Source organism: Haemorhous mexicanus, chromosome 21 (assembly GCF_027477595.1).
Source record: "Haemorhous mexicanus isolate bHaeMex1 chromosome 21, bHaeMex1.pri, whole genome shotgun sequence".
NCBI lineage: Eukaryota > Metazoa > Chordata > Aves > Passeriformes > Fringillidae > Haemorhous > Haemorhous mexicanus.
The window spans coordinates 10,583,423-10,603,450 of NC_082361.1; the positions used below are offsets into that span (position 1 = coordinate 10,583,423).

At 62.7% G+C, this 20,028-nt stretch overlaps 2 protein-coding genes across 3 annotated transcripts; one reads left to right on the forward strand and one right to left on the reverse strand.

Moving 5' to 3' along the window:
* The first annotated feature begins 8,697 nt into the window (after window positions 1-8,697).
* On the forward strand, window positions 8,698-13,348 carry RNF208 (ring finger protein 208). 2 transcript variants are annotated; one of them, XM_059865586.1, is made up of 2 exons: window positions 8,698-8,906; window positions 10,356-13,348. In XM_059865586.1, the coding sequence occupies exon 2, from the start codon at window positions 11,051-11,053 to the stop codon at window positions 11,846-11,848; it is 798 nt and encodes a 265-aa protein (XP_059721569.1). In that variant the 5' UTR covers window positions 8,698-8,906; window positions 10,356-11,050; the 3' UTR covers window positions 11,849-13,348. The 2 variants fall into 2 exon arrangements, with proteins under 2 accessions (XP_059721569.1, XP_059721570.1); XM_059865587.1 differs by lacking the exon at window positions 8,698-8,906 and adding an exon at window positions 9,288-9,352.
* A 1,249-nt stretch (window positions 13,349-14,597) lies between these two features.
* LOC132337225 (uncharacterized) lies at window positions 14,598-19,814 on the reverse strand. The gene has a single exon (XM_059865585.1). It carries the CDS (start codon window positions 19,371-19,373, stop codon window positions 18,417-18,419), a length of 957 nt encoding a protein of 318 aa, XP_059721568.1. The 5' UTR covers window positions 19,374-19,814; the 3' UTR covers window positions 14,598-18,416.
* Between the last annotated feature and the right edge of the window lie 214 nt (window positions 19,815-20,028).

Below are 20,028 nucleotides of genomic sequence, written 5' to 3' on the forward strand. Positions count from 1 at the left end.
GTGGATCTGGGGCTGCTCTCCACACGGGGAGTCAGCAGACCCTGCGCAGCACCCAGCTCCCAGCTAAGCCCTTGGCTCTGGCTCTCTCCCAGTGAAGGTCTGGTTTCTGTCCTGCCGCCTGCTTGTCCTCCCTCGCTCCAAACAGTCCCCGTTTGTTTGGCTCTCGCTGCCGGCTGGAGCCGGGGCAGCGTGCCTGGGCCGCCTGTGCACAACGGCTCCTTGTTCACCGCCTCCCTCCCCGCTCGCTCCTCGCCTGTTTTAGCAATTATCCCAATTAGCCGTGCCCTCTCCTTGCTCCCCAGCTGCACCTCGAATCCTCATCCCTCCTGCTCCGCAGCGGTGGCAGCAGCGCTGCTGTACGGAAGGGGCCAGCGCCGGGCCAGGGCCGTGGACGCAGGGGCGATGGCTGCCACCTTCCTGGGTGGGAAACAGGCAAGCTGTGCAAAATCCATGCGGAATCCCAAGGCTCTCTTCAATCCTATTTGGCACTTGAGGAGGGTGAGGAAGCTGTGCCGAGCCTGCAGCTCCCGGAGTGCCACCGGCATCTGCCTCTGCTCCTTCGCATCTCCCGGGTGGTGCTGCCCATCGTGCCCCAGCCGCACCGGGTGCCCCCCCGGGCGCGGGGAGCGTCCAGACTGTTTCCTGCAAGCCACGACCCTCGTGCCCCCGCGGCACCAGCCTCATGCTCCCGCAGCCGCCAGCTCAGCCGGAGCCGGGGGCGGGCGGGCGAAGTTTGAGGTTTCCACCCGCTGACGAGGCTGGGGCAGCGGAGGGGCCTTTCCACAACAGTTTCCGGCAGCGCCGTGCTCCGGGGCCACCTTCTCCTCTGCACCTGAGTGCACGGAGAAGCCGGAGTGCAATCCCTGGGGAGGTGCTGGGCACAGGAGCATCCCTGCCGGCAGAGCCCATCGAGAGGAGCAGGACCAGTTGTTCCTGCGTGCTGACAGCGCCTCGCACGTCTCCCAGACTGGAAACCCAGGGCAGGCAAAGCCCCGGATCCTCTGCCCGTCGCCACGCCAGCCCCTGCAATGGTCACAGCAGCGTGGGCAGCCTCCTGCCAGCACCCCCGTGCCGCAGCCATGCGGGAACGCGGCACCCTGGCAGGGGCAACACCGGGCAGGGCCAGCACCGGGGCTGCTGCTCCCAGCGTGGCTCAGAGCACCCTGTCCGCGCTGACAGCAGCCCCGGGCTCCCGGCGTTCGATCTTTACCGCTCGAGCAGGGCCGTCTGCTCCCATTTACGTCTGCCGAGGGAGGGATGTGAACGCCGGGCTGGCACAGGCTGGCAGCTCCGTGCTGGCACGCAGGCAGCCGCCGGGCAGGCAGCCCCTGCGCTGCTGCAGAGCCTCCTCCGCAGCCCTGCCAGCCCCAAACCCCGTGTGCAGATCAGGGTCCTGCAGATGCCAGGGCTGGGTGAGCCTGGGCAGGTGGGGGGTTCCCAGGGACCCCGAGGGCCTTGCTGGGGGACAGCCCTCAGCCTTGAGCCAGCACCTTCAAAGCAGAGCCCTTGAGCCTGCAGCCAAAACTGCCTCTTCTTCCCCATCCGTGGGAGCACGACGGCTCCAGAGCACGGGGAGGGCACTGGTGCTCTGAGCTGAGCACACTGAGCCGTGTGCTCAGAGCTTCCCGCTCCCCCCCCAAACACACACGTGCCCCCAGCAGACAGGGACATGGCCTCCAGCAGACAGGGACATGGCTCCTGGTGGTCCAGGTCTCTCTGGTTACCTCTGTCCTGTTCTGGGGACACAGCAGAGTCCCAGTGGCACCCGACAGCTCCTGCAGCAGTCTGCACATGCTGGGTCCCCCTCCCCAGGTGGAACCGTGGTTTCTGTTACATGGAATGGCCTCACCTCCCCATGTCACCCTGGCTACAGTGCTCCACTTGTCTCCCCACGGCCTGCACAGGAGCACCAGGCTGCTGCAACCCCCTTATGCCCAAAGGTCTCCCTGTAGCCAAGGCACTGGGCAAGGAATCCTCTCTGGAGGGAGCAGAGGGGAAAGACAGGCCTCGAGGTCCTCGGCAGCCTCCCAGCATCCTGGCACCAGGCACATTGGCCCTGGCTCTTGGAGGATTGGAGAAATCAGGGCAATGAAACCCTAAGGCCAGATGATGCTGTCAGCCCCAGGGAAGAGCCCCAAGAGCTGGTGCAGCCCCTATGCCTGCCCCGTGGGATGCAGCCCCTCCCAGGGATCCTCTGCCACAGGTCCCACACTCCCGGCTCCCACCCACGGCAGCGCTGGGGAGTTCACCAGCTCAAGCAGGTTGGTGACCCGCTCCCTGTTCCAACCTCCCGCCCCCAAGCCCATGAGCCCCCCCTCTTGCCCCCGCTGCAGCTCCACCACACACTCAGACCAAGCCTTGGCTCAGCTTCCCGGGCTCCAAGAACAGCAGCAGCTCCTGCTGGGCAGCCCCCAGGGCCCCACAGCTTCTGCCAGAGCAGGAGCCGTGCCCAGGGCCAGCTCCCAGCTGCACACCCACACAACCCCCAGGAGGGTTACAGGCGCGCAAGGAAAACAAAACCCTCAGCTCAACGCTCACGTTCACCTAGCTGACACAGAAATGCGGCGTGCTGCTCCACACAAGACCCTGGGCTGCCCAAGCTGAGCAGAAGGGCCAGCAGGAGAGCCAGGGGTGCTGCCAGCTGCTGAGAGCAAGGATGGGGCAGTGCAGTGTGCCCTCAGGTCCTGCCGGGAGCCCCAGGACAGTCACACGGGGACAGCAGGATCGCACCACCTGTGAGCACAGCCACAGCCTTGGGCTGTGCCCAGAGAAAGGTGGCAGCAACCTGGAGCCAGGCAGGGCTCGGCGGGTCCCCTCCACTGCCCTCAGGGAAGTTTTCCTGCAAAAGCTGAAACTGTAGTGCGAAAACAAACCACTGCCTGGGTTTGGGCTGCTGCTCGGAGCTGTGTCCCAGCTGAGGCGGCGCACGGGAAGGAGGAGCAGGACTTCGGGCACAGCGGCACCCGTGCCAGGACCGCCGTGTCCCACCGGGCACCCCGAGGGCCCGGGCGGCCGCCGCCGCTCCTCCTCCCTGACCCAGTTTGTGCCCGGCCACGGCATCCAGGCGAGCAGCGCTGGCAGGTTTCGAGCGCCGGGCTCTCCCGGGGAGCCAGCACAGCAAACGCTAAATGTCACCGCAATTACGAGGCGCCTGCTGCAGCCCCAGCCTCGGCACCGGAGCTGCCCCACCGGCCCTGCACCCGCCCGGCCCGGGAAGGAGGGCTGGGACAGCGGCTGGGTCCCAGCTCTGGGACTGCTCGGGCTCCTTCTGAGCCCCGAATGCCTCGGGCTCTCTTAAGCCCGGCATCAGCTGGGCTGCACTGGCGAGAGGAAGGCTTCTGTGGAGCTGTCATTTCTATTTCTGGGCCAGTCCTATCCTGTTTTCCTTGGACACAAGGTGTTTTCTGAAGGAAGTGGGTCTTCCTTGCACCCTCTCACCCCTGAAATGCAGCTCTAGGTCCCTGGGGAGCTGCAGACCTCCCCCCTCCCCCCCTTCCCACTCATTCTCCAGTAGCACTGCAGGACTGGGAAGGAGTTTCTGACAGCTGTGCTGCTGTGGGGTCCCCAACCAGATGTGAACTTCTCCGGGGAGTCCATGGGGCTGTGCCTACCTGGGGCTGGGGAAGACACAGCCTCAGATGAAAAGGGGGACTCTGATGAAAAGGAGCCCCACTTGCCCACAGGACCCGTGGCTCAGAGTCACTCTGAGTCAGTTTGGCACAGTGGCCAGTTTGCCACTCTGGACCTCATTCAGGGCAGCTTTGAAGGACATCCCACCACCTCCCTGTGCCCTGGTCTACTGTTTGACCCTCAAAACCAAAAAGATTTTCCCTGTGTAGCTATAGGGAAATACATCTGGAATTTCCTATATCCTTGCTTGTGGCTACAGAGCCCCATCCTCTCTCCCTCCTCTCAGGAGATAACTGAGGAGAGTTGTACATTTTCCATGAGTGTTCTTTTCTGGCAGCTGAGCAACTCCAGATCTGCAGGCAAGGAGTTGGTGGTGAGGGGAAAGGAGGTCACCACATCTGAGGAGAGAGAGTGTGGTCTCTCTGGGCCTGGCCCCTTGGCCTCCCCCTGGCCCATGCGCATCCCCCCCCCCCACTCCTTCCTCCTGCTCAGTGCAGCACCAGCAAGGTGGGCCTCCTCTTCACACCCTGGATTCACAGAAGCGGCCACAGTATTAATCACTAATAGTAAAAATAATTATTAAACCTCTTGGAATCTGTTGGGGCCTTACAAACATCCATAGTCTTCAGGCTGCTCAGGGTACCATGTGTGCATCTCAAAGTTTGTGTGCGGCTTCAGACACTTTGGAGATCTTCTGAGCATCACTTCTCTTGTGGTGGGGTCTCTGTGGACAGCTGCAAACCTAGAAACCAGCCCATGAAAGCCCCCACCATGGCATTAGGATTGATGCAAGAGCATCAGTGGTCACGTCCTGACCACCAGCAACCACCCCACACACTGCTTTAAACAGCAGCCACAGAGCAGCTCTGCAGCAGCTGGGGCATCCTTCAGCTACCAACTGGCAACAAGAGACTGCTGCTTTCTTGGCAGATATTTCAGTAGCATCCCTCCTTCAAAATGGTGTTTGCTCTGCTGGCAAGCTGCACACACAGCTCCTCTGGTGGAGCACTGTGTCCTGCTTTCCTCTTCTGTGAGGGTCAGTGCTGGGCTGTTGTGGCCACTTCAGACAAGCTGGAGGGTCTCAGCCTGGGATGGTGCTGATTGGGGGTCTCTTCTCCTGGTGCTCTACCCCGGGAAGGAGAGGCAGTCCCAAGGGGAAGGCTCCCAGAGGGTGAAAACTCGGCTGTGGGTCCCACATCCCTCCCTCCCTCCCTCCCTCCTGGGCTGGCCCCATGGCCCCGAGTGGCCGGGCAGGCCCTGGCACTGTCCCGCACAGACCTGCAGAGAAAGCTGCTCTCTGCAAAGCTGGGGATGAGCTCATGGGTTTGTGGGTGAATTATCTGTGTGATGAGTGATTCACCAGAGCAAAACAAGATCGGTGTGAGAAACAGATGGGATTTTGGGAAGAGCTGTGGATGTGTGTAGGACCCGGACAAGCAAACTTGGTGATGAGAGCAGCAGGGAGCAAAGAAAGGTAGCCTCAGATGCTGCCACCAGGAGCATGGACAGCATGGACAGGGGCCTGGGTGTGGGGCAGGAAGGTCTGGCATACAGGGAGCTGTCAGCTCGCCCAGGTGGGCTGGAAAGAAAAGCCTCAGGTGCCATTACAGCGTAAGGCTGGCACCAAGCAAGAGGGGGGTCGTCCCCTCAGAACAGGTTCTTCCCACAGGTGCTAGAAATCCTCAAGGGCAGTAAAATCCTGAGCAAACAGCTAGATGGCTGAGCAGGTAATGGCTGATGGTGAAGAAGAAATTTAGGGCCAAATTATCTTCTGGCTGGGCCACTCATCTCAGCAAAGCCTGGCCAGCAGTGTTACAGCTCCCAGCACATCTACAGAGCAAAGGTTTCAAACTGATCCAGTCAAGACATTGGACAGAAATGAGTTTTGCAGAAAGAAGCTGTGCTTTCACACAAGGCCAACACCAGCTGAATTAGAACAATAACCTCCTGACTACAAACAGCAAAACCTTCTTCATCTGGGACAAATGAAGGGAATCCACTGGCAAAGCTGCTCCTGCATGTCTGTTTAAGGAGAGCTGGACCCAAGGACAGCAGGTACAACTGAGGTGAGGAGCAACCTCTGAACCCAAAGGTGTGCTTGGCCTGCTGACAAGGTCTCTGGAAATGGTAAAATATATCAGTGCTGCTTATAAAACCCAGGAGAGCATCCATATCACATCAGCAGAGGTCAGAAGGCATTCTGAGGATATCCACATGCAGACAAAATATGTACATTTATGATAACACTCAATGCAATAGGTTTTTATAAAAGATAACACAACATGTATGTTTATATGCCAAACTTAGGTGTTAAAGGAGGAGTAAGAGACAAGACCCAAAGGCAGGGGTGGCCATGGGACTGAGGTTTGGTAGGATCATCACTCAAGTCTGAGCCACACAGGCCCAGACAGAGATGGAAGGTTAGGGGTTTGAAGGATGAGATTTTTTCAGTTTGGGTAGAAAGCAGAGATCTTGTTGGACCAACTCAGCAGAGGAAAGGGAAAGCTCTGCATTGAGCATGCAAAGCAGAGGCAGAGCCATTGGGGCAACAGGAAGATCCCAGCACCTTGGCACAAACACACTCTAATTCAGCAGAAAAAATGCTTAATGTAATTTATGATTATTTTTAAATAGAGCTGTTGCTTAACTCATGGAATAGCAGCATAATACACACGGTGTAGCTGGGTCAGCACGGGGATGCCATATGAATTAATAACAGAAAATAGCTCGTGCTCGCTCACTTCCTGCAATTTCCTCTGCTCAGTGAGCTCAAGCGTAAGATCTCAGCTCTTGCTATCTGCACCCAGGCACGTTAGCAGGGAAGGCAGGAGCACCTGACACAGGGAGGACGGGGAAGATTGAGGGAATCCCTGTTTAGCATGTACCAGGCAGCAGCCTCACTTATTTTGGCAGGTGAGCAGATCAAAGAACAGCACTTAGAGGTGCTAGAGGCATTCAAAAATCCCTTATCTGCTGAGGGAAACTCCAAGATTAAGAACTCAGCCATTGTTAAGAAGGGAGCATGGATTTTCAGGTGGAGGTGATGCTGCAGGGTCCCCAGGGAGAACCTGACTCTAGGGTCAGTCTGGCCTGGGAATGGAGTACAACTGAGCCCTTGGGGTACCCTTGGGAAATCCTTCTGCCCAGGTGGCATTGGTCATCTCTTCCAGGTCAGGAAGAGAGGCACCTGGGTGAGATTTTTAGCATCATTGTGTGAAGTGTGGGTGAGAAGATCATCTCTGAGCTGCATAAGGCCTGGCAGAGCTGTGACATATGTAACCTCCAGCTCCTGTGTCCATCCCACTGCTGGCGGGGCAAGAGGACAGCCATGGTGTGAGGACAGTGTGGCTGTGGGGACACGACAGCTGCAGGACCACGCAGACCCCTTGTTACAGGGGCTGGATCTTTGCTGCAGCAGGGCTGGAGGGCCAGCAAGCAGGGCTGGGCAGGGTAATCTTCAGGGAGGGCATAAAAGCCCAGGCACAATCCTGGAGGAATACAAAAAACTAAAAAATAGCAATGGGCAACACGAGCAGGGGAGCCCCAGCAGCACCCAAAGGAGACTGGTGAGCCGCCACCAGCATCCTGCTCCAGCCAGGGCTGGGTGGAGTGGTGGAGTGGGTTTGGGTTTGGGTTGGTGTGTGCACATCCTGGGTCACTGCTCCTGGGGTCGGGTCATGGGAGCTAGAGGGCTTTGTGTGGGGTTGCCTGCTCATCTTCGGCCATTTGCCTGTGGGGTCCCCGTTCTGGAGGCACCCACAGCAGGGGGAGAAGGCAGCCTGGCCTCTAACATCTGCCAGGGGACATCCATGCCTCTCATCACATCTGCAGGAGCCAGAAAGCATGGACCAGGAGTCATCTGCTCAGGGCACCTTGTGGGGTGTCCCCAGCCTGTGGGGTCCTGTCTGCCTGTACCACTATGGGGGTCACATCAGCAAGCCCATGGCCATGAGCAATGCTGCCCAGCTCTCTGCAGGGACCTGTCAGCATTGCTGGGACCCCCCACCCACCACACTGAGCCCACCGTGTCCCCAGGGACCAATGAGCCCCTGTGCTCAGGAGCCCCAGAGCTCAGCAGGGACTGGGGGGCTGTCAGGGGACCCCCTCTGCTCCCCCGAGAGCCAGTGGCCATGGATCCCAGGGGACAGTGTGGGGTGCACGGCTGATTTGGCAGTGGGAAAAGCAGTGGTGGGGGAATTCCTGGCTGTCCGGCCTCTTCCCAGCCTCGGGGGCTGCAGGGATTGCTGACAGGGCCCCCTTCCCCCACGCTGCCCCACAACCGCGGCCCCGGAGCGGCCCCGGCGCCGCGGAGCCGCTTCCAGCGGCGTTGATGCTGAGTCACCGCGGGCCCCTCGGAGCGACCCGCGGGGGCCCGGCCAGCGGCGGGAGAAGGAGCGGGGCCGCAGGGAGGGTTCGCGAGCGGCTGCGGGAGAGAGGGTGCACAGCAAGAGGGGCTGTGGGGTGGGGAAGCGGGATGTGTGGGACCAGGGGAATGGGTCAGGGCAAGGAGGAATGTGCGGCGAGGGGGCTGTGCGGAGCGGAAGAAGGGGTGCGGGGCGGGGAGGGGGCGTGCGGGGAGGGGGGTGCGGGGCGGGCAGGGGGTGTGCTGGGCGTCAGGCGCTGCGGCCGGCGGGCCCCGGCGCTGCTGAGCGAGAGAAATGTGAGGCGGCTGCACCACTGCGGCGGCACTGCGGGCGGCGGCGGGAGCGCGCAGCAGCGCCCGCGCCGCCGGGCCCCGGGAACGGCGGGCACGGAGCCGCCGCTGCCTGCCCGCTGCTGCCCGCCGCTGCCTGCACCTACCGAGGGGCACAGGGGGGCCTGGCATCAGCCCCCCGCTGCCTGCGCTGCCGGCCGGGGGTATTGCATCAGCCCCGCGCCCAGCCGGAGTCCGCAGCCGGGGGCGGAGGGGGGAGCCGGGGGAGGGCACGAAGGAGCTCCCCGGAGCCTCAGCGGCCGTACCTGCCGGCTCCCCCGGCCGCCGGTCCCCGCCGAGCATCCGGAGCAACCCGGAGCCGCCAGCCCCGGCCCCTGCGCCCGGTCCCCTCCCCGCGCCGCCGCGGCCGCGGCCGGAGCAGGCGGCGGGGCCGGGGGCGGCCGGCCAGACCATCCCCGTGGAGCCGCGCCTCGGAGCCGCCAGCATCCCCGGGGAGCCGCGCACGGCCGGGGCAGCCCCGCGTCCCCCTGCCTTTCAGATAACCTCCGCCGCTCGGGCCTGCGGAGCCGCACCGGGCACGGAGCGGGGGCTGAACCGGGACCCCTGCCCGGGGCCAGCGCAGGTAACGGCGGGCAGGGGCGGGGGAGTCACCCTGCGGGCGTGCGGGAGCGCACGTGTGTGTGTGCGGGAGCGCTGGTGTGTGCACAGGCGTGTGCTCCGCGGAGCTGCGAGCGTGAGGCAGGGACGTGTGGGGCTGGGGATTACGGTGGGAGGCTGGGGAGGGGAGGGTGCTGGGGGGGGCTGTGTCACCCCCGAAGCGATGGGAACGCGGGGTGCAGCGGGGGCTGTGTTACCCCCCCAAGTGATTGGGTGTGGGGTGCGGCGGCGGATATGTCACTCCCGAAGTGATGGGGATGGCGGGGGACTGTGTTGCCCCAGGGGCGGTGGGGGTGCGGGGTGCTGCGCCAGGGCTGTGCGTGAAGGGGTGTGGCAGAACGAGCGTGGGGACGCGGTGACAGTGCGTGGCACTGCTGACCACCCGTATCGCTGTGCTCGTGGACGCTGCGGGTGAGTGTCTGTGTGAGAGCTGCAGGCAGAGCCTCCGGGGCTGCTGCTGTGTGCGGAGTGTATGGGGGGGGGAATATATGTGCTTGTGGGAAGCGGGGTGCAGGATGTGGGGTGCAGGATGTGGGCCCATGAGGGCGAATGAAAGAGGCGAGGCCTCCTCTGTAGGGCAGGATGCTTGCGGGACCCCAGTGCTGCCAGGGCATGGTCCCCGGGACATCCCTGCTGGGTCTGGGCAGGGATCCAGCCCACCCTCCCAGCCCTCAGGCACCCGGGGCTGAACCCCGCGGCCTCGTTTCATCCCCAAAGGCTTCTGCTGCTGCAACCAGATGGCCCCCTCGGGCACCCTCCGCCAGGCATGGCAGCGGCCGGCGGGAGCAGGCATCCCTCTAACAGGATTTGCAGCGTGATGGAGGAGAGCGCCTTCGCCCTTCTCGGAGGAGAGCCGGGCTGGCGCAGGGGCTGCTGAGGGAGAAAATAGCCTCGGGCTGGCTGCCTGCCCCCCATCTCCTGCCCGCAAACGTGGCCTGTCCTCTCCATCAGCCCCGGGACAAGGGCAGGGAGCTGGGAAGGGGGGGAGAGGAAGCTGGAGGGAGGGATAATAGCAGGGACAGATCAGGAGCAAGCGATGGAGGTAAAAATAGATCCACTTAGCAGAGGAGGGGCTAAACGTGAGAGAAAACCCTGAGTAGAGGCAGGTCGGTGGAGGAACCCCTTCGGGAGGGGCCCTGCAGCCCAGGGGGGCTCTGGGGACCTGCCCTCCCACCCTTAGGGCAGAGGGGGGTCCCAGCACCCCATGCTCGGGGCCACCGAGGGAATGCCTTGAGGGAAATACCTGCCTGCTCCCACTTCCGCAGCCCAAGCACGCGGGCGGATGGACAGGACCCGTAGGGAACGACTGCCAAATTGCCGGGATGCAGGCGGGCACACATCCCGAGGGAGCGCTGGCACCCGGTAGATCCATGAAGAGCCTTGGATCCAACCCCCTCTCACTTTTCATTTCCAGCAAGCACGAAGCTGAGCTGGGGACAGAGGCACCAGGGACCAAGGGGACAAGGTGTGTGGTGTCCTGGCCGCAGCCAAGGTGAGCTGTCCTCTGGCACGGGATATGCCCTGAGCCCCTGCCCTGTGGGAGCTGCCGGTGACTGCAAGTGGGAGAGCCAGGAAGTCAGAGCAAAGGAATTTGCAAACACATTCTTCAGCGCCACGAGGATCCCACTGCATGTAAACAGGAACAGAGGCCGGCCTGGGGCGAAGTGAGAGCTGCCTCCAGTTCTGCAAGATCCTCCCTGGACTCACCTGCCCTGGGCAGTGCCCAGTGCCACCATCCGCAAATTACCATTCCCGACTGCAGCTGATCTGCTGTGGGAAGTGGCAGCGAAGGCGAAGAGGAGGGCTGCTGAGTGACTGCCAATGTCACGTTAACATCCCAGCAAGGCTGCGGGGAGCCGGAGCTTTCATCACCCACCCAAGAGCATCTCGAGGCAGGCAGGATGCCACTGTGAGCCCTGCCTTCTCCTGCCTGCCCCAGCCTTGCACCTGGCACCCTCGGGGCTGGCTGCAGAAGAAGGGCGCAGGGTCCGCTGGCACTGGCCCATCTCCCCAGGATGCTCTCCCGCGCCAGCTGCTGCTCCCTGTGCTCCTGCTCCGTGGCCAGAGCGAGATTGAAAGCTCAGCAGGCTGCCAGCATGTTTTAGCCTCATGCAGGCGTCCTTCGGAGACCCCAGAACAGTGGACAGTAATGTGAAAACGATACTCATGTCGTGTCTGAAAGGGCAACAGGTCATCATTAAAATGGAGGCGATGAAAATCATCCACCCGGAGAAGTTCTCGGAGCTGCAGGGGTCACAGCCGCGCTACGCGCCCGCCCCGCGCCGCGAGCCGCCCCTCGTGGCCAAGCGTGCGTGGCCCTCCGAGTCCGAGATCATCGTCAACCAGGCGTGTGGGGACATCCCCGCCTTGGATGCCACCCCTGGGCCCCTGCCGCTGCCCCGGACTCCTCCCCTGCCGCGGCGCGAGCGTGGCTACCAGGGCCAGCGCAAGGGCAGCTCCGAGGTCTGCTACCACCGGCAGCCGCCGTCGGACGAGGTGATCGTCAACCAGTATGTGCTGCACCCCTCGACGCCCTGTGAGCCCTTAGAGTGCCCCACCTGCGGCCACATGTACAACTTCACCAACAAGCGGCCCCGCATCCTCTCCTGCCTTCACTCGGTGTGCGAGGAGTGCCTGCAGATCCTCTACGAGTCCTGCCCCAAGTACAAGTTCATCTCCTGCCCCACCTGCAAGCGGGAGACCGTCCTCTTCACTGACTACGGGCTGGCAGCGCTGGCCGTCAACACCAGTATCCTGAACAGACTGCCGGCCGAGGCCCTGGCTGCCAACCCCGTCCAGTGGAGCAGCGACACCGACCGCAGCTGCTACCAGACCTTCCGCCAGTACTGCGGGGCCGCCTGCACCTGCCACATCCGGAACCCGCTGTCCTCCTGCACCATCATGTGAGCCCTGCGCCCCGTCCGCCCCTCCGCAGCGGGGGCATGGCAGGCCGGACAGCGTGGCCAGCGCCATGGCCAGTCCTCTGTCCCCTCCCTGCCAGTGGCACCACCAGGGAATGCTCTAATACTCACCACGGCCGAGGATGTGGGACCGGTGTCCTCGCCGGCACTCGTGGGAGGCAGTGGGGGTGCTGGGACCTGCAGCAGCCCCCTACTCACCAGCGGTGCACGGGGAGAGGGACACTGGCATGGGGAGCACATCTACCAGAGCATCCGGGGTCTGCGGCTGCTGCCCTGGCCCTGCGGCGGGCGCTCCTGTGGTGCATCGAGCATTGCACCATGCTCCTTCCCCGTGCGCCTCTCCCTCCTCTCTCCCCAGCTCTCCCAGGAGCAGATGCTGGGCTCTGGCCGGAGTGACGCCCTCCCCATCGCCCCACGGCCGGCAGCAGCAGCACAAGGAGCCCTGGAAATGCATGGTGCCACACTGGGCCACTCACCCAGCACAGGAAGTGAGGACAAGTCCCCAGCTGCCCCCTCCACCCCTCTCTGTAAGTTATTTGCCAAAGCTTTCATCTCAGTGGCCACGCTGCCATGCGCCCGAGTCTCAGTAGCCACACCAAGCTGCCACACCGGCCCCTCAGATGCCAGCAGACATGAGGCCCATGTCCTCCGCAGGCCCTTGAGGAAAGCTCCACTTTGTCCTCGTTTTGGAGGATTCTTGTTTTTCCCCATCCATCCCTAGCCACCCCATCCCAGGCCACTACGTGTTCACAAAGGCATTGAGCTGTGCCCATTCTCTGCCCCTCTGCCCGGGACCCACACCGATGCCCTATGGGATGGCTCAGGAGGGTGGCACGGGGTCCAGTACCCCAAATTGCTGACTCCAGCAAGGGGATTTGACTGGGTAGGGGGACCGAGATCTGGCTCCTGCCCACAGTCCCTTCCCCAGAGCAGCACCTCTGCCCTGACCCCTGTGCAGAGGGGCTGGCAGGGCAGCAGACCCCTGTGCACAGTCTTGCTTTCTCCAGAGCACCTGGAGGGGTAAGTTTGCTGCCAAAAAACAAAAAAAAAACAAACCAAAAAAAAAAAAAACTAAATAAAGAAAAAGCCATAGTTTTGGGTGCTCCCATGGGGCTGAGCACCACAACCGAGCATGGCCACGGCACCAGGGGCACATGCTGCCCAGTCCCAGGGTGCTGGGGCTGGGTGAGCCTGAGGGGTCCCAGAACCTACATCCTGGAGGATACAGCAGCCCCTGGCACTGGCCAAAGCCCAGCATCCATCCAGGGAGAGGGGCCAGTCCATGCCCTGTGCTGTCCCGAGGGAGTGGGCGATGCCACTGGCGCAGCCCCAGGACCGTTCTCGCTCCGTCAGGGAACGGCGCCGGTACCGTGTCTGTGTTGCTCTGCCAATGCCTCCTGCTGCTGGTTGTGACCATGATCATGTTTTATACCCGGCCTTGTTCTGACCCCATCAGTCTCCCCAATAAAGATTATATTGGAACGAAGGCTGAGCTGGAGTCTGGGGGCGCATCACTGGGGCAGGCGGGGGGTGACATCGGGATGTGCCCTGGCCCTGCTCCACCTGTGGGACAGGCTGGGGGCCATACCCAGGCTACTGCTTTCCCCTGGGCTGGCACCTCCCCCTCCAACCTGGCATTCAGCTCTGATGCAGTTGTGTCCCCTCCCTGCCCAGCCCCTGCAGGTGGCTGGCTACCTTGGGGGACCCTGCCCACCTTCCAAGGGGTCCCCAGCCCTAGCAAGAGCCCTCAAACACCCGCTGGATGTCCCCTTTCTCTCCAGGTGATGTGGGATACTGGGGGGAGAATGTGCCATTTGGTGGCACCTGCTGTTGCAGGGAGGGCAGTGCTGGGTTCCCCTGTTCTGGTGAGGCAGCTGCACTCATGGACTCCTCTCTGCACCATTCCCACATCATGCAGTAGCTGCCCTGGGGCTGGTACGCTCCTGGCAGCACCAGCACACGGCACTCACTGCGTGCCCTGATGGACCTCGGGGTCACTGGGATGGCAGCTCCACAGCTGGGAGAGCCAGGAATCTGCAGCAGAAGCAGCTGGGATGATGATCCCAGGACAAGGCAGCTCCCCAGGGCAAGCTGTACACACTGGCTGGTGTGGGCACAGGCTGGTGTGGGACCACAGGCACTGTGTGCCCACAACCAGTGCCAGCCCCCAAATTTCCCTTCTCCAGGAGAAGTAACTGTCTCTACCCTCAGCTCTGGGCCAAGGTGAAGCATCTGCTTCCAAAGCAGCAGCACATCCAGGGGGATGCAAGGGGGCTGCAGACCCTTTTTCCTGGTGTGCTGGTTCCCATGCCAGGGGGGTTTCTATGCCTGGAGAACAGAACCACCTCCCAGCCTATGGGTGCTGAACTACAGCACCAATAATGCAGCCAGTGCCGCCCTCATCCCCGAGGATGCTGCAGCTGTGTCCTGTCTCCCTGTCCTTACCAACATCCCCACCCTGCACCCACATTCCTCCATCCTTCCTGCAGCCTTGGCACAGTGTGGTGGTCTCCTGGTGGTCACAGCAGCCCCACACTGAGCCAAATCATGAGGCTGCTTGGGGGAGTTGGAGCAGCCCCACATGCAGGATACGCATCTCCATCAGCCCAATGGCTCATGCTAAATCTGGGGTAAAGAACTCTGACACCCCAAAAGCTCATATTAAATCCAGGCTGAGCATCTCTGTCCCCACAGACACCAAAGCTGCGGGCCAGCCAGAGCAGAGGTGGCAGCAATTTTGCCCTCAGGAGGAATTTACCCTTTTTATTACATAAGGACAAAGGGTACAACGTGTTCTCCCCTAACTTCGTGGCACCTCTTGGGCACAGAGTAAATTTAAAACTGCTAATTTGATTTTGAGTTGCAATTAAGGAAGAAATAGGGCCTTTCAGGAGCAGGTACTGGGCGAGAACCCATTTCTCCTGCCCTATTAACCTCGAATAAGCACTTGCTGGAAGAAGGGCCAGATTTGCTGCAGAGGACAGGGACATGGGGTGGTGCCAGCCCTTGTGTCACAGATGGAGGTGAATTAAAAGTCTTTCACATCCATGGCCATTCTGAGCTTTGTGCCTCCATGCTAAGTTTTTAAAGATCTCTAAGTCCTACAAGCTGATTAAGCATGGCCAGGACATTGCTGCAGGAGAAGGTTTGGCCACATGAGAGCAGAGATGTTCCCAGATATTCCCAGGTGAGCTGGTTCAAAAATCTCCTCATTGTTGTAATCTGTCCCAGGCTGAGATGAAACTCTGGGCTCTCCCAGTGTCCAGTTTGGCTCATGGTAGGAGAGGGGATGCAGGGAGTTAAATTGCTCCTGTGGGAGATCCTTTTCTCAAATGTCCTCATTTTAGGTGGGAAAGGCCAGGATCGGGCTGGCTTGGGCTCAGCCTGGTTTGGGCTCAGCCTTTGGCATGGGTTTGGGGCGTGGTGCTTGCCAGTCAAAGAAGCATTTGGACAATGCTTCTTAACTCTGTTTGCCAGAGTTAAGAAGCATTTGGACAGTGTTCTCAGGCACGGGGTGGGATTGTTGGGTTGTCTGTGCGCGGCCAGGAGTTGGACTGGATGATCCTGATGGGTTCTTTCTAGCCCAGAGCATTCTGTGATTCTGTGAGAAGCAGCTCCTGCAGCCCAGCCTATCGTTGCGTGGGGCTGCTCCGCTCCTGCAGGGACGGTGGCAGCGCTGTGAAGTGCCCGGCCGGTCCCCAGAGGTGGCACAGCAGGAGTAGCTCCCCCTGGAGGCAAACAGGTGAGGCGAGGCTGTGCTGGGCAGTGGGGAGCTCACCTCCCGTCTGCAGGGACGTGGCTGAGCCCCAGGGTTGTGCCCTCCGTGGGGACACATAGCCTCAAACGTGCCCGGGGCGGGCACAGCTGCGAACGGCCGCTCCTCGCCGAGCGCCAGCGCCGCTTTCGCGAGGGCTCATCCTGCGGTGACAGGATGATGGGGGGCGGCTGTGACACGTCCCCAGGGCAGGGCTGGCCCCGCGGCTGCGGAGGGACTGCTGAGCTCGGGAGCTTCCTTGGGGTCAAATCCAAGAGAGGGCTGGCCGCAGGCACCGGCTCCTGCTCACTGCCCAGCTCCGTGTCCCCTGCCCGTGCTGGCCCCGTGGCTGCTGGCCCTCTGGTCACGCTCCCAAGGGACACGGGAGGAGGATATGTCCCCAGAGCGGGGGCTGAGTGGAGGGAAGGGGCTGCTGGTTGTGGTGCAGCTGGGACGGGGATGCCTCTGGCCAGAGCAGGACCCAGGTGGGAAACATGCCGGGCTGCAGTGGGAGAAGCCAGGAGAGAATGGGCAGGTTCCTGCAGGGATGGGGACAGCCAAGTCACTGGTGTGGGGGCACCCCATCACCTGGTGCCAGCAGGTAGATGCGATGAAGCATTTGGGGTGGTGCGATGGGGTGTCAGGGGCTTGGGAGAGGGGACAGGGCTGCAAGTGGGAAGGTTGCGTGGGTTTGGGGGGCTGCGCTGGAAGCTGTGCCTATAGCAGGAGCCCTGCACAGCCCTGGGTCAGCCCTGTCAGCCCCCAACTCTGCTCACCATTCTCAGGTTGCTAAATATAACCCAGCTCTGGGAGTGGATACTGCAGCCAGGCTCCACATGGCCCCCAGGGTCCATCCCAGCCCCCAGGGACCCCCTTCTCGGGGGGATGGAGGTGCTCTTCAGCTTTCAGCACTCAGAGGTGAAAACTGAGTGCTGAAAGCTGAAGAGCTGGCTCAGGGGGCGCAGGAATGCTGGGGGTGTCCCATGGGGACAGGTCTGGCCTGGTTCACCCCAACACCCCCACGCAATGTAGGGCAGGGGCACGAGGCTCCCAGATGGTGACAGGGCCTCCCGGGTGTCTGAGCTCCCCCTCCCTACAGGCTCCACGGAGCCAAAAATGCCCCAGCCAGGGCTGAACTGGCACTTCTCCTGATGGAGCTGCTCCACTTGGTATAAATATTCCTTGGTGCCGCCAGGACTGGGGGTACCCACCTGCTTCTGCCTGCTGACCTGACCTGTTTTGGGGTGCCCCGCTCCTACCCTGTGCCTCAGCACTTTGCCAGAGCAGCCCATGGCAGCGCTGATGCTGAGTGGCACCAACGTCCTGGCAAAGCCCATAGCCCCAATCTCTGCCCTCCTGGGCACAAGGACAGGGGTTCTACGTGGGGCTGTGTGGGCACAGCAGTGCTCGCTGGCTGCTCAACCCCCCAGCTTCTGGGCAGGAGGAAGGGGAAGGGGAAGGGGAAGGGGAAGGGGAAGGGGAAGGGGAAGGGGAAGGGGAAGGGGAAGGGGAAGGGGAAGGGGAAGGGGGGGGTTGGCACTCTGTCTCCCACAGCCACAGCCCTGGGGAGGTGCCCTTGGGGTGTTTCCAGGGGAGAAGGTCAAAACCAGGACATGGGGATGGTTGCACAAGCCCAGCATAGCCAGGCAGGAGGACAGGGCACAGCAGTGTCACCAGCCCCCCAGCAGGGCTGGGTTGAGGGGGACAGAGAAGGGGGACAGCACAGGAAGGGGGGAATTGGCACGGGGTCAGCACAAAGCCTTGGCAGGACACCCAGAGGAGGCCTGCAGTGACAAACAGACTGCTGCACATTCCAGCCTATGGGGGTGGGTATCAACACCCCTGAAATGGAATCCTGGGAGGATTTTGAGGGTCTGACAGCTCCCTTCCACCCACCACCAGCCCAAAGGTGGCTGAAAGCCTGGGAAGATGCCCATCCCTGTCCCCCTGAGGAGGAGCAAGGTGCAGAGCAGCCACACTGTGACCCAGACATCACCTGGCTGGCGTGTGGCCCCACATGAGGCTGGCAGCAAAAGGCAGAGCCCAGATCCTGCTCAGCCCTGGGACACTCCTGCTCCATGGCAGGTCCCATGTGGGCACAGCCCCAGTGCCACTCACCACAGGCTCCTCCACCCGTGTATGGCACTGAGTGAGCCATGTTTGCTCACTTATCTCCCCGAAGGGCACAGTCTGAGAACGGGCTGGCACGGCTCACCAGGGGCTGGGAGGTGCCATGGCGGAGCACGCATCCCTTGTAGGTGGGTGCACCAGCGGTGCCCATTCCCTCCTTGTGGCACTGCCGGGCCCCAAGGGAACATGCTGAGACTGAGCACTGAACTCAGCTGTACCACGGCTGTGGTACAAACACAGGTTGTATTTTCAGTTCATGCTGGGGGATCCCAGACCGTTTGTCCTGGGTTCAGGTGCCACAGCCCGTGGCACAGCCCATGGCACAGCCCGTGGCACAGCCCTGCTCTGCCAGCAGAGCCTATCTGGTGCCCAGCCCCCAGGCAGGGATGTGCCCCAGCGCAGAAAGGGCTCCCACTCCATCCGCCCCCGGGCTGCGGCAGCGATGTGTCACCGATGCCACGGCGCAGGTAATGCCCAGCTCCAGGGTCGCCTCCCTCTGCTGCCTGCTCCTGCTCCTTCGCTGCCTCATCTGCTCTGGGCTCACGGGCAGTGCCAGGTGTGCCAGGCACCAGGGTCACAGGCCTGCTCCCCGCTGGCACCACGGCCGCGGGCAGAGCCGGAGCCGGGCTCCTTCCCCACGCACGCTCAGCCGGAGCGTACAAAGCCAGCGCTATTTGTCAAGGATGAGGAAGAGCATCACCATGAGGAGGATGGGGAGGAAGATGAGGAGCAGGCTGAGCATCTCTGCCGCCAGCAGCAGCGCCAGCAGCAGGAGGTAGCAGCAGCGGCAGCGCCGCTCCAGCCGGGCCAGGGCGCGGAGCAGGCAGGGCGGGTACCGCACGCAGGGCAGGCACCCGAACATGCGGCTGGTGTGGAAGCGCACCTGGAAGCGATGCTCGAGGGCGCCGGCCAGGCCCGGACGCCGGGGCGGCAGGGCAGGGGGCCGAGGGGTGGCCAGGGCTCCGGGGGAGCCGGGCTGGGCGTGCAGCAGGAGCAGCTCCTCTTGCAGCTTGCAGATCTCCCACTCCAGCATAGGCGTCTTCTGGCGGCAGATGGGGCAGCGCACGCGGCCGAGCTCGGCGCCGGTAGCCGTGTCCATGATGGCCCGCAGGCAGGAGCGGCACAGCCCGTGGCTGCAGTTCAGCACGGCCGCCTTGTGCCGCTGCTCGTCGTAAGGCTCCGTGCAGATGGGGCACTCGTCCTCGCTGCCCGCCAGCACGGGGCACGGCCCCGCTGCCACCGCCGCGCCATCGCTCGATGCCTTCTCTGCCTCGCCGAGGAGGCTCAGGATGGAGCTAGAGACGCTTTCGGAGCTGGGCCACGGACTCTCCCAGCGGGTCAGGACGGGGACGATGTCGGTAGCGGGAGGGTCCTGCCCCGCAGGCAGGGAGGCACCGTGGGCAGGCGGCTGCTCATGCCCGGGCAGGAGCGGCTCCCTGGCATCCTCCGTCGGTGGCAGCTCCCAGCATCTCCAGGCAGCAGCAGACTCCTCTCCACAGTGTTGGGGCGGCTCCGCGGGGTCCCCCGACCCCACGGTCTCGCTCTCGTCCCACTGCCTGGCACAGCCTTCCCCATGGGCTGCCTGCATCGGCCCAGGTTCTGCCCCCTCGCCTGCCGCCGGCTCCATCAGGGTGGCCAGAGCAGCCACCCCGCTCGCCCCCGCCCGCCGGGTCCCCTCGGGGCTGGGTGCGGGACTCCTTCAGCAGGCCTGCTCGAAGGGTTTGAAGGCAGCAGTGTCCGCACAGAGTCCCAACATCCCCCCGCTGCGCTTTGGGGCGCCCTCCCAGACCAGTGGGTCAGGAGCCTCTAGGGCCGGGCACAGCCCCATCAGCCTCACCGAGGCCACCCCAAGAGGGGCAGCACCGTGAGCATCCAACAGCCTTTTCCTCCTCCTCCTCTTCCTCCTCCCCAGCACCAACGCAGTACTGACCCGCCACGGTCCAGAGGAGAGGGCACCGAGCTGGGCGCTGCCGGGCGCTGCCTGCTGTGCCAGAAGGGTGCAGGCGTGGCGGGCACCCGCGCAGGCAGCTGCCTCCTGCCGTGGGCCAGGCAGGGCTGGGGCCGAGCCTGGCTGTAACCAGTCTGGTTTGTCAGCTTCTGGAAGCGGCTCAAATGCAGGGAGCCCGGGGCAGGCAGCCATGCCCACGCCAATCAGCTCCCTCCGGAGCTGGGGAGGAGCTGGGCCCACGGCCGCCTCGTCTCCTTGCCCAGCACCAGTGGAGTCACCTCTGTGCCCAGTGCTGCCCACACCACTGTCCCTGGGGCACGGCAGCATGGCCCTG

Coding starts and splice junctions, on each gene's coding strand:
- RNF208 (XM_059865586.1), top strand. CDS start 11,051: ATGCAGGCGTCCTTCGGAGACCCCAGAACAGTGGACAGTAATGTGAAA.
- LOC132337225 (XM_059865585.1), bottom strand. CDS start 19,373: ATGGAGCCGGCGGCAGGCGAGGGGGCAGAACCTGGGCCGATGCAGGCA.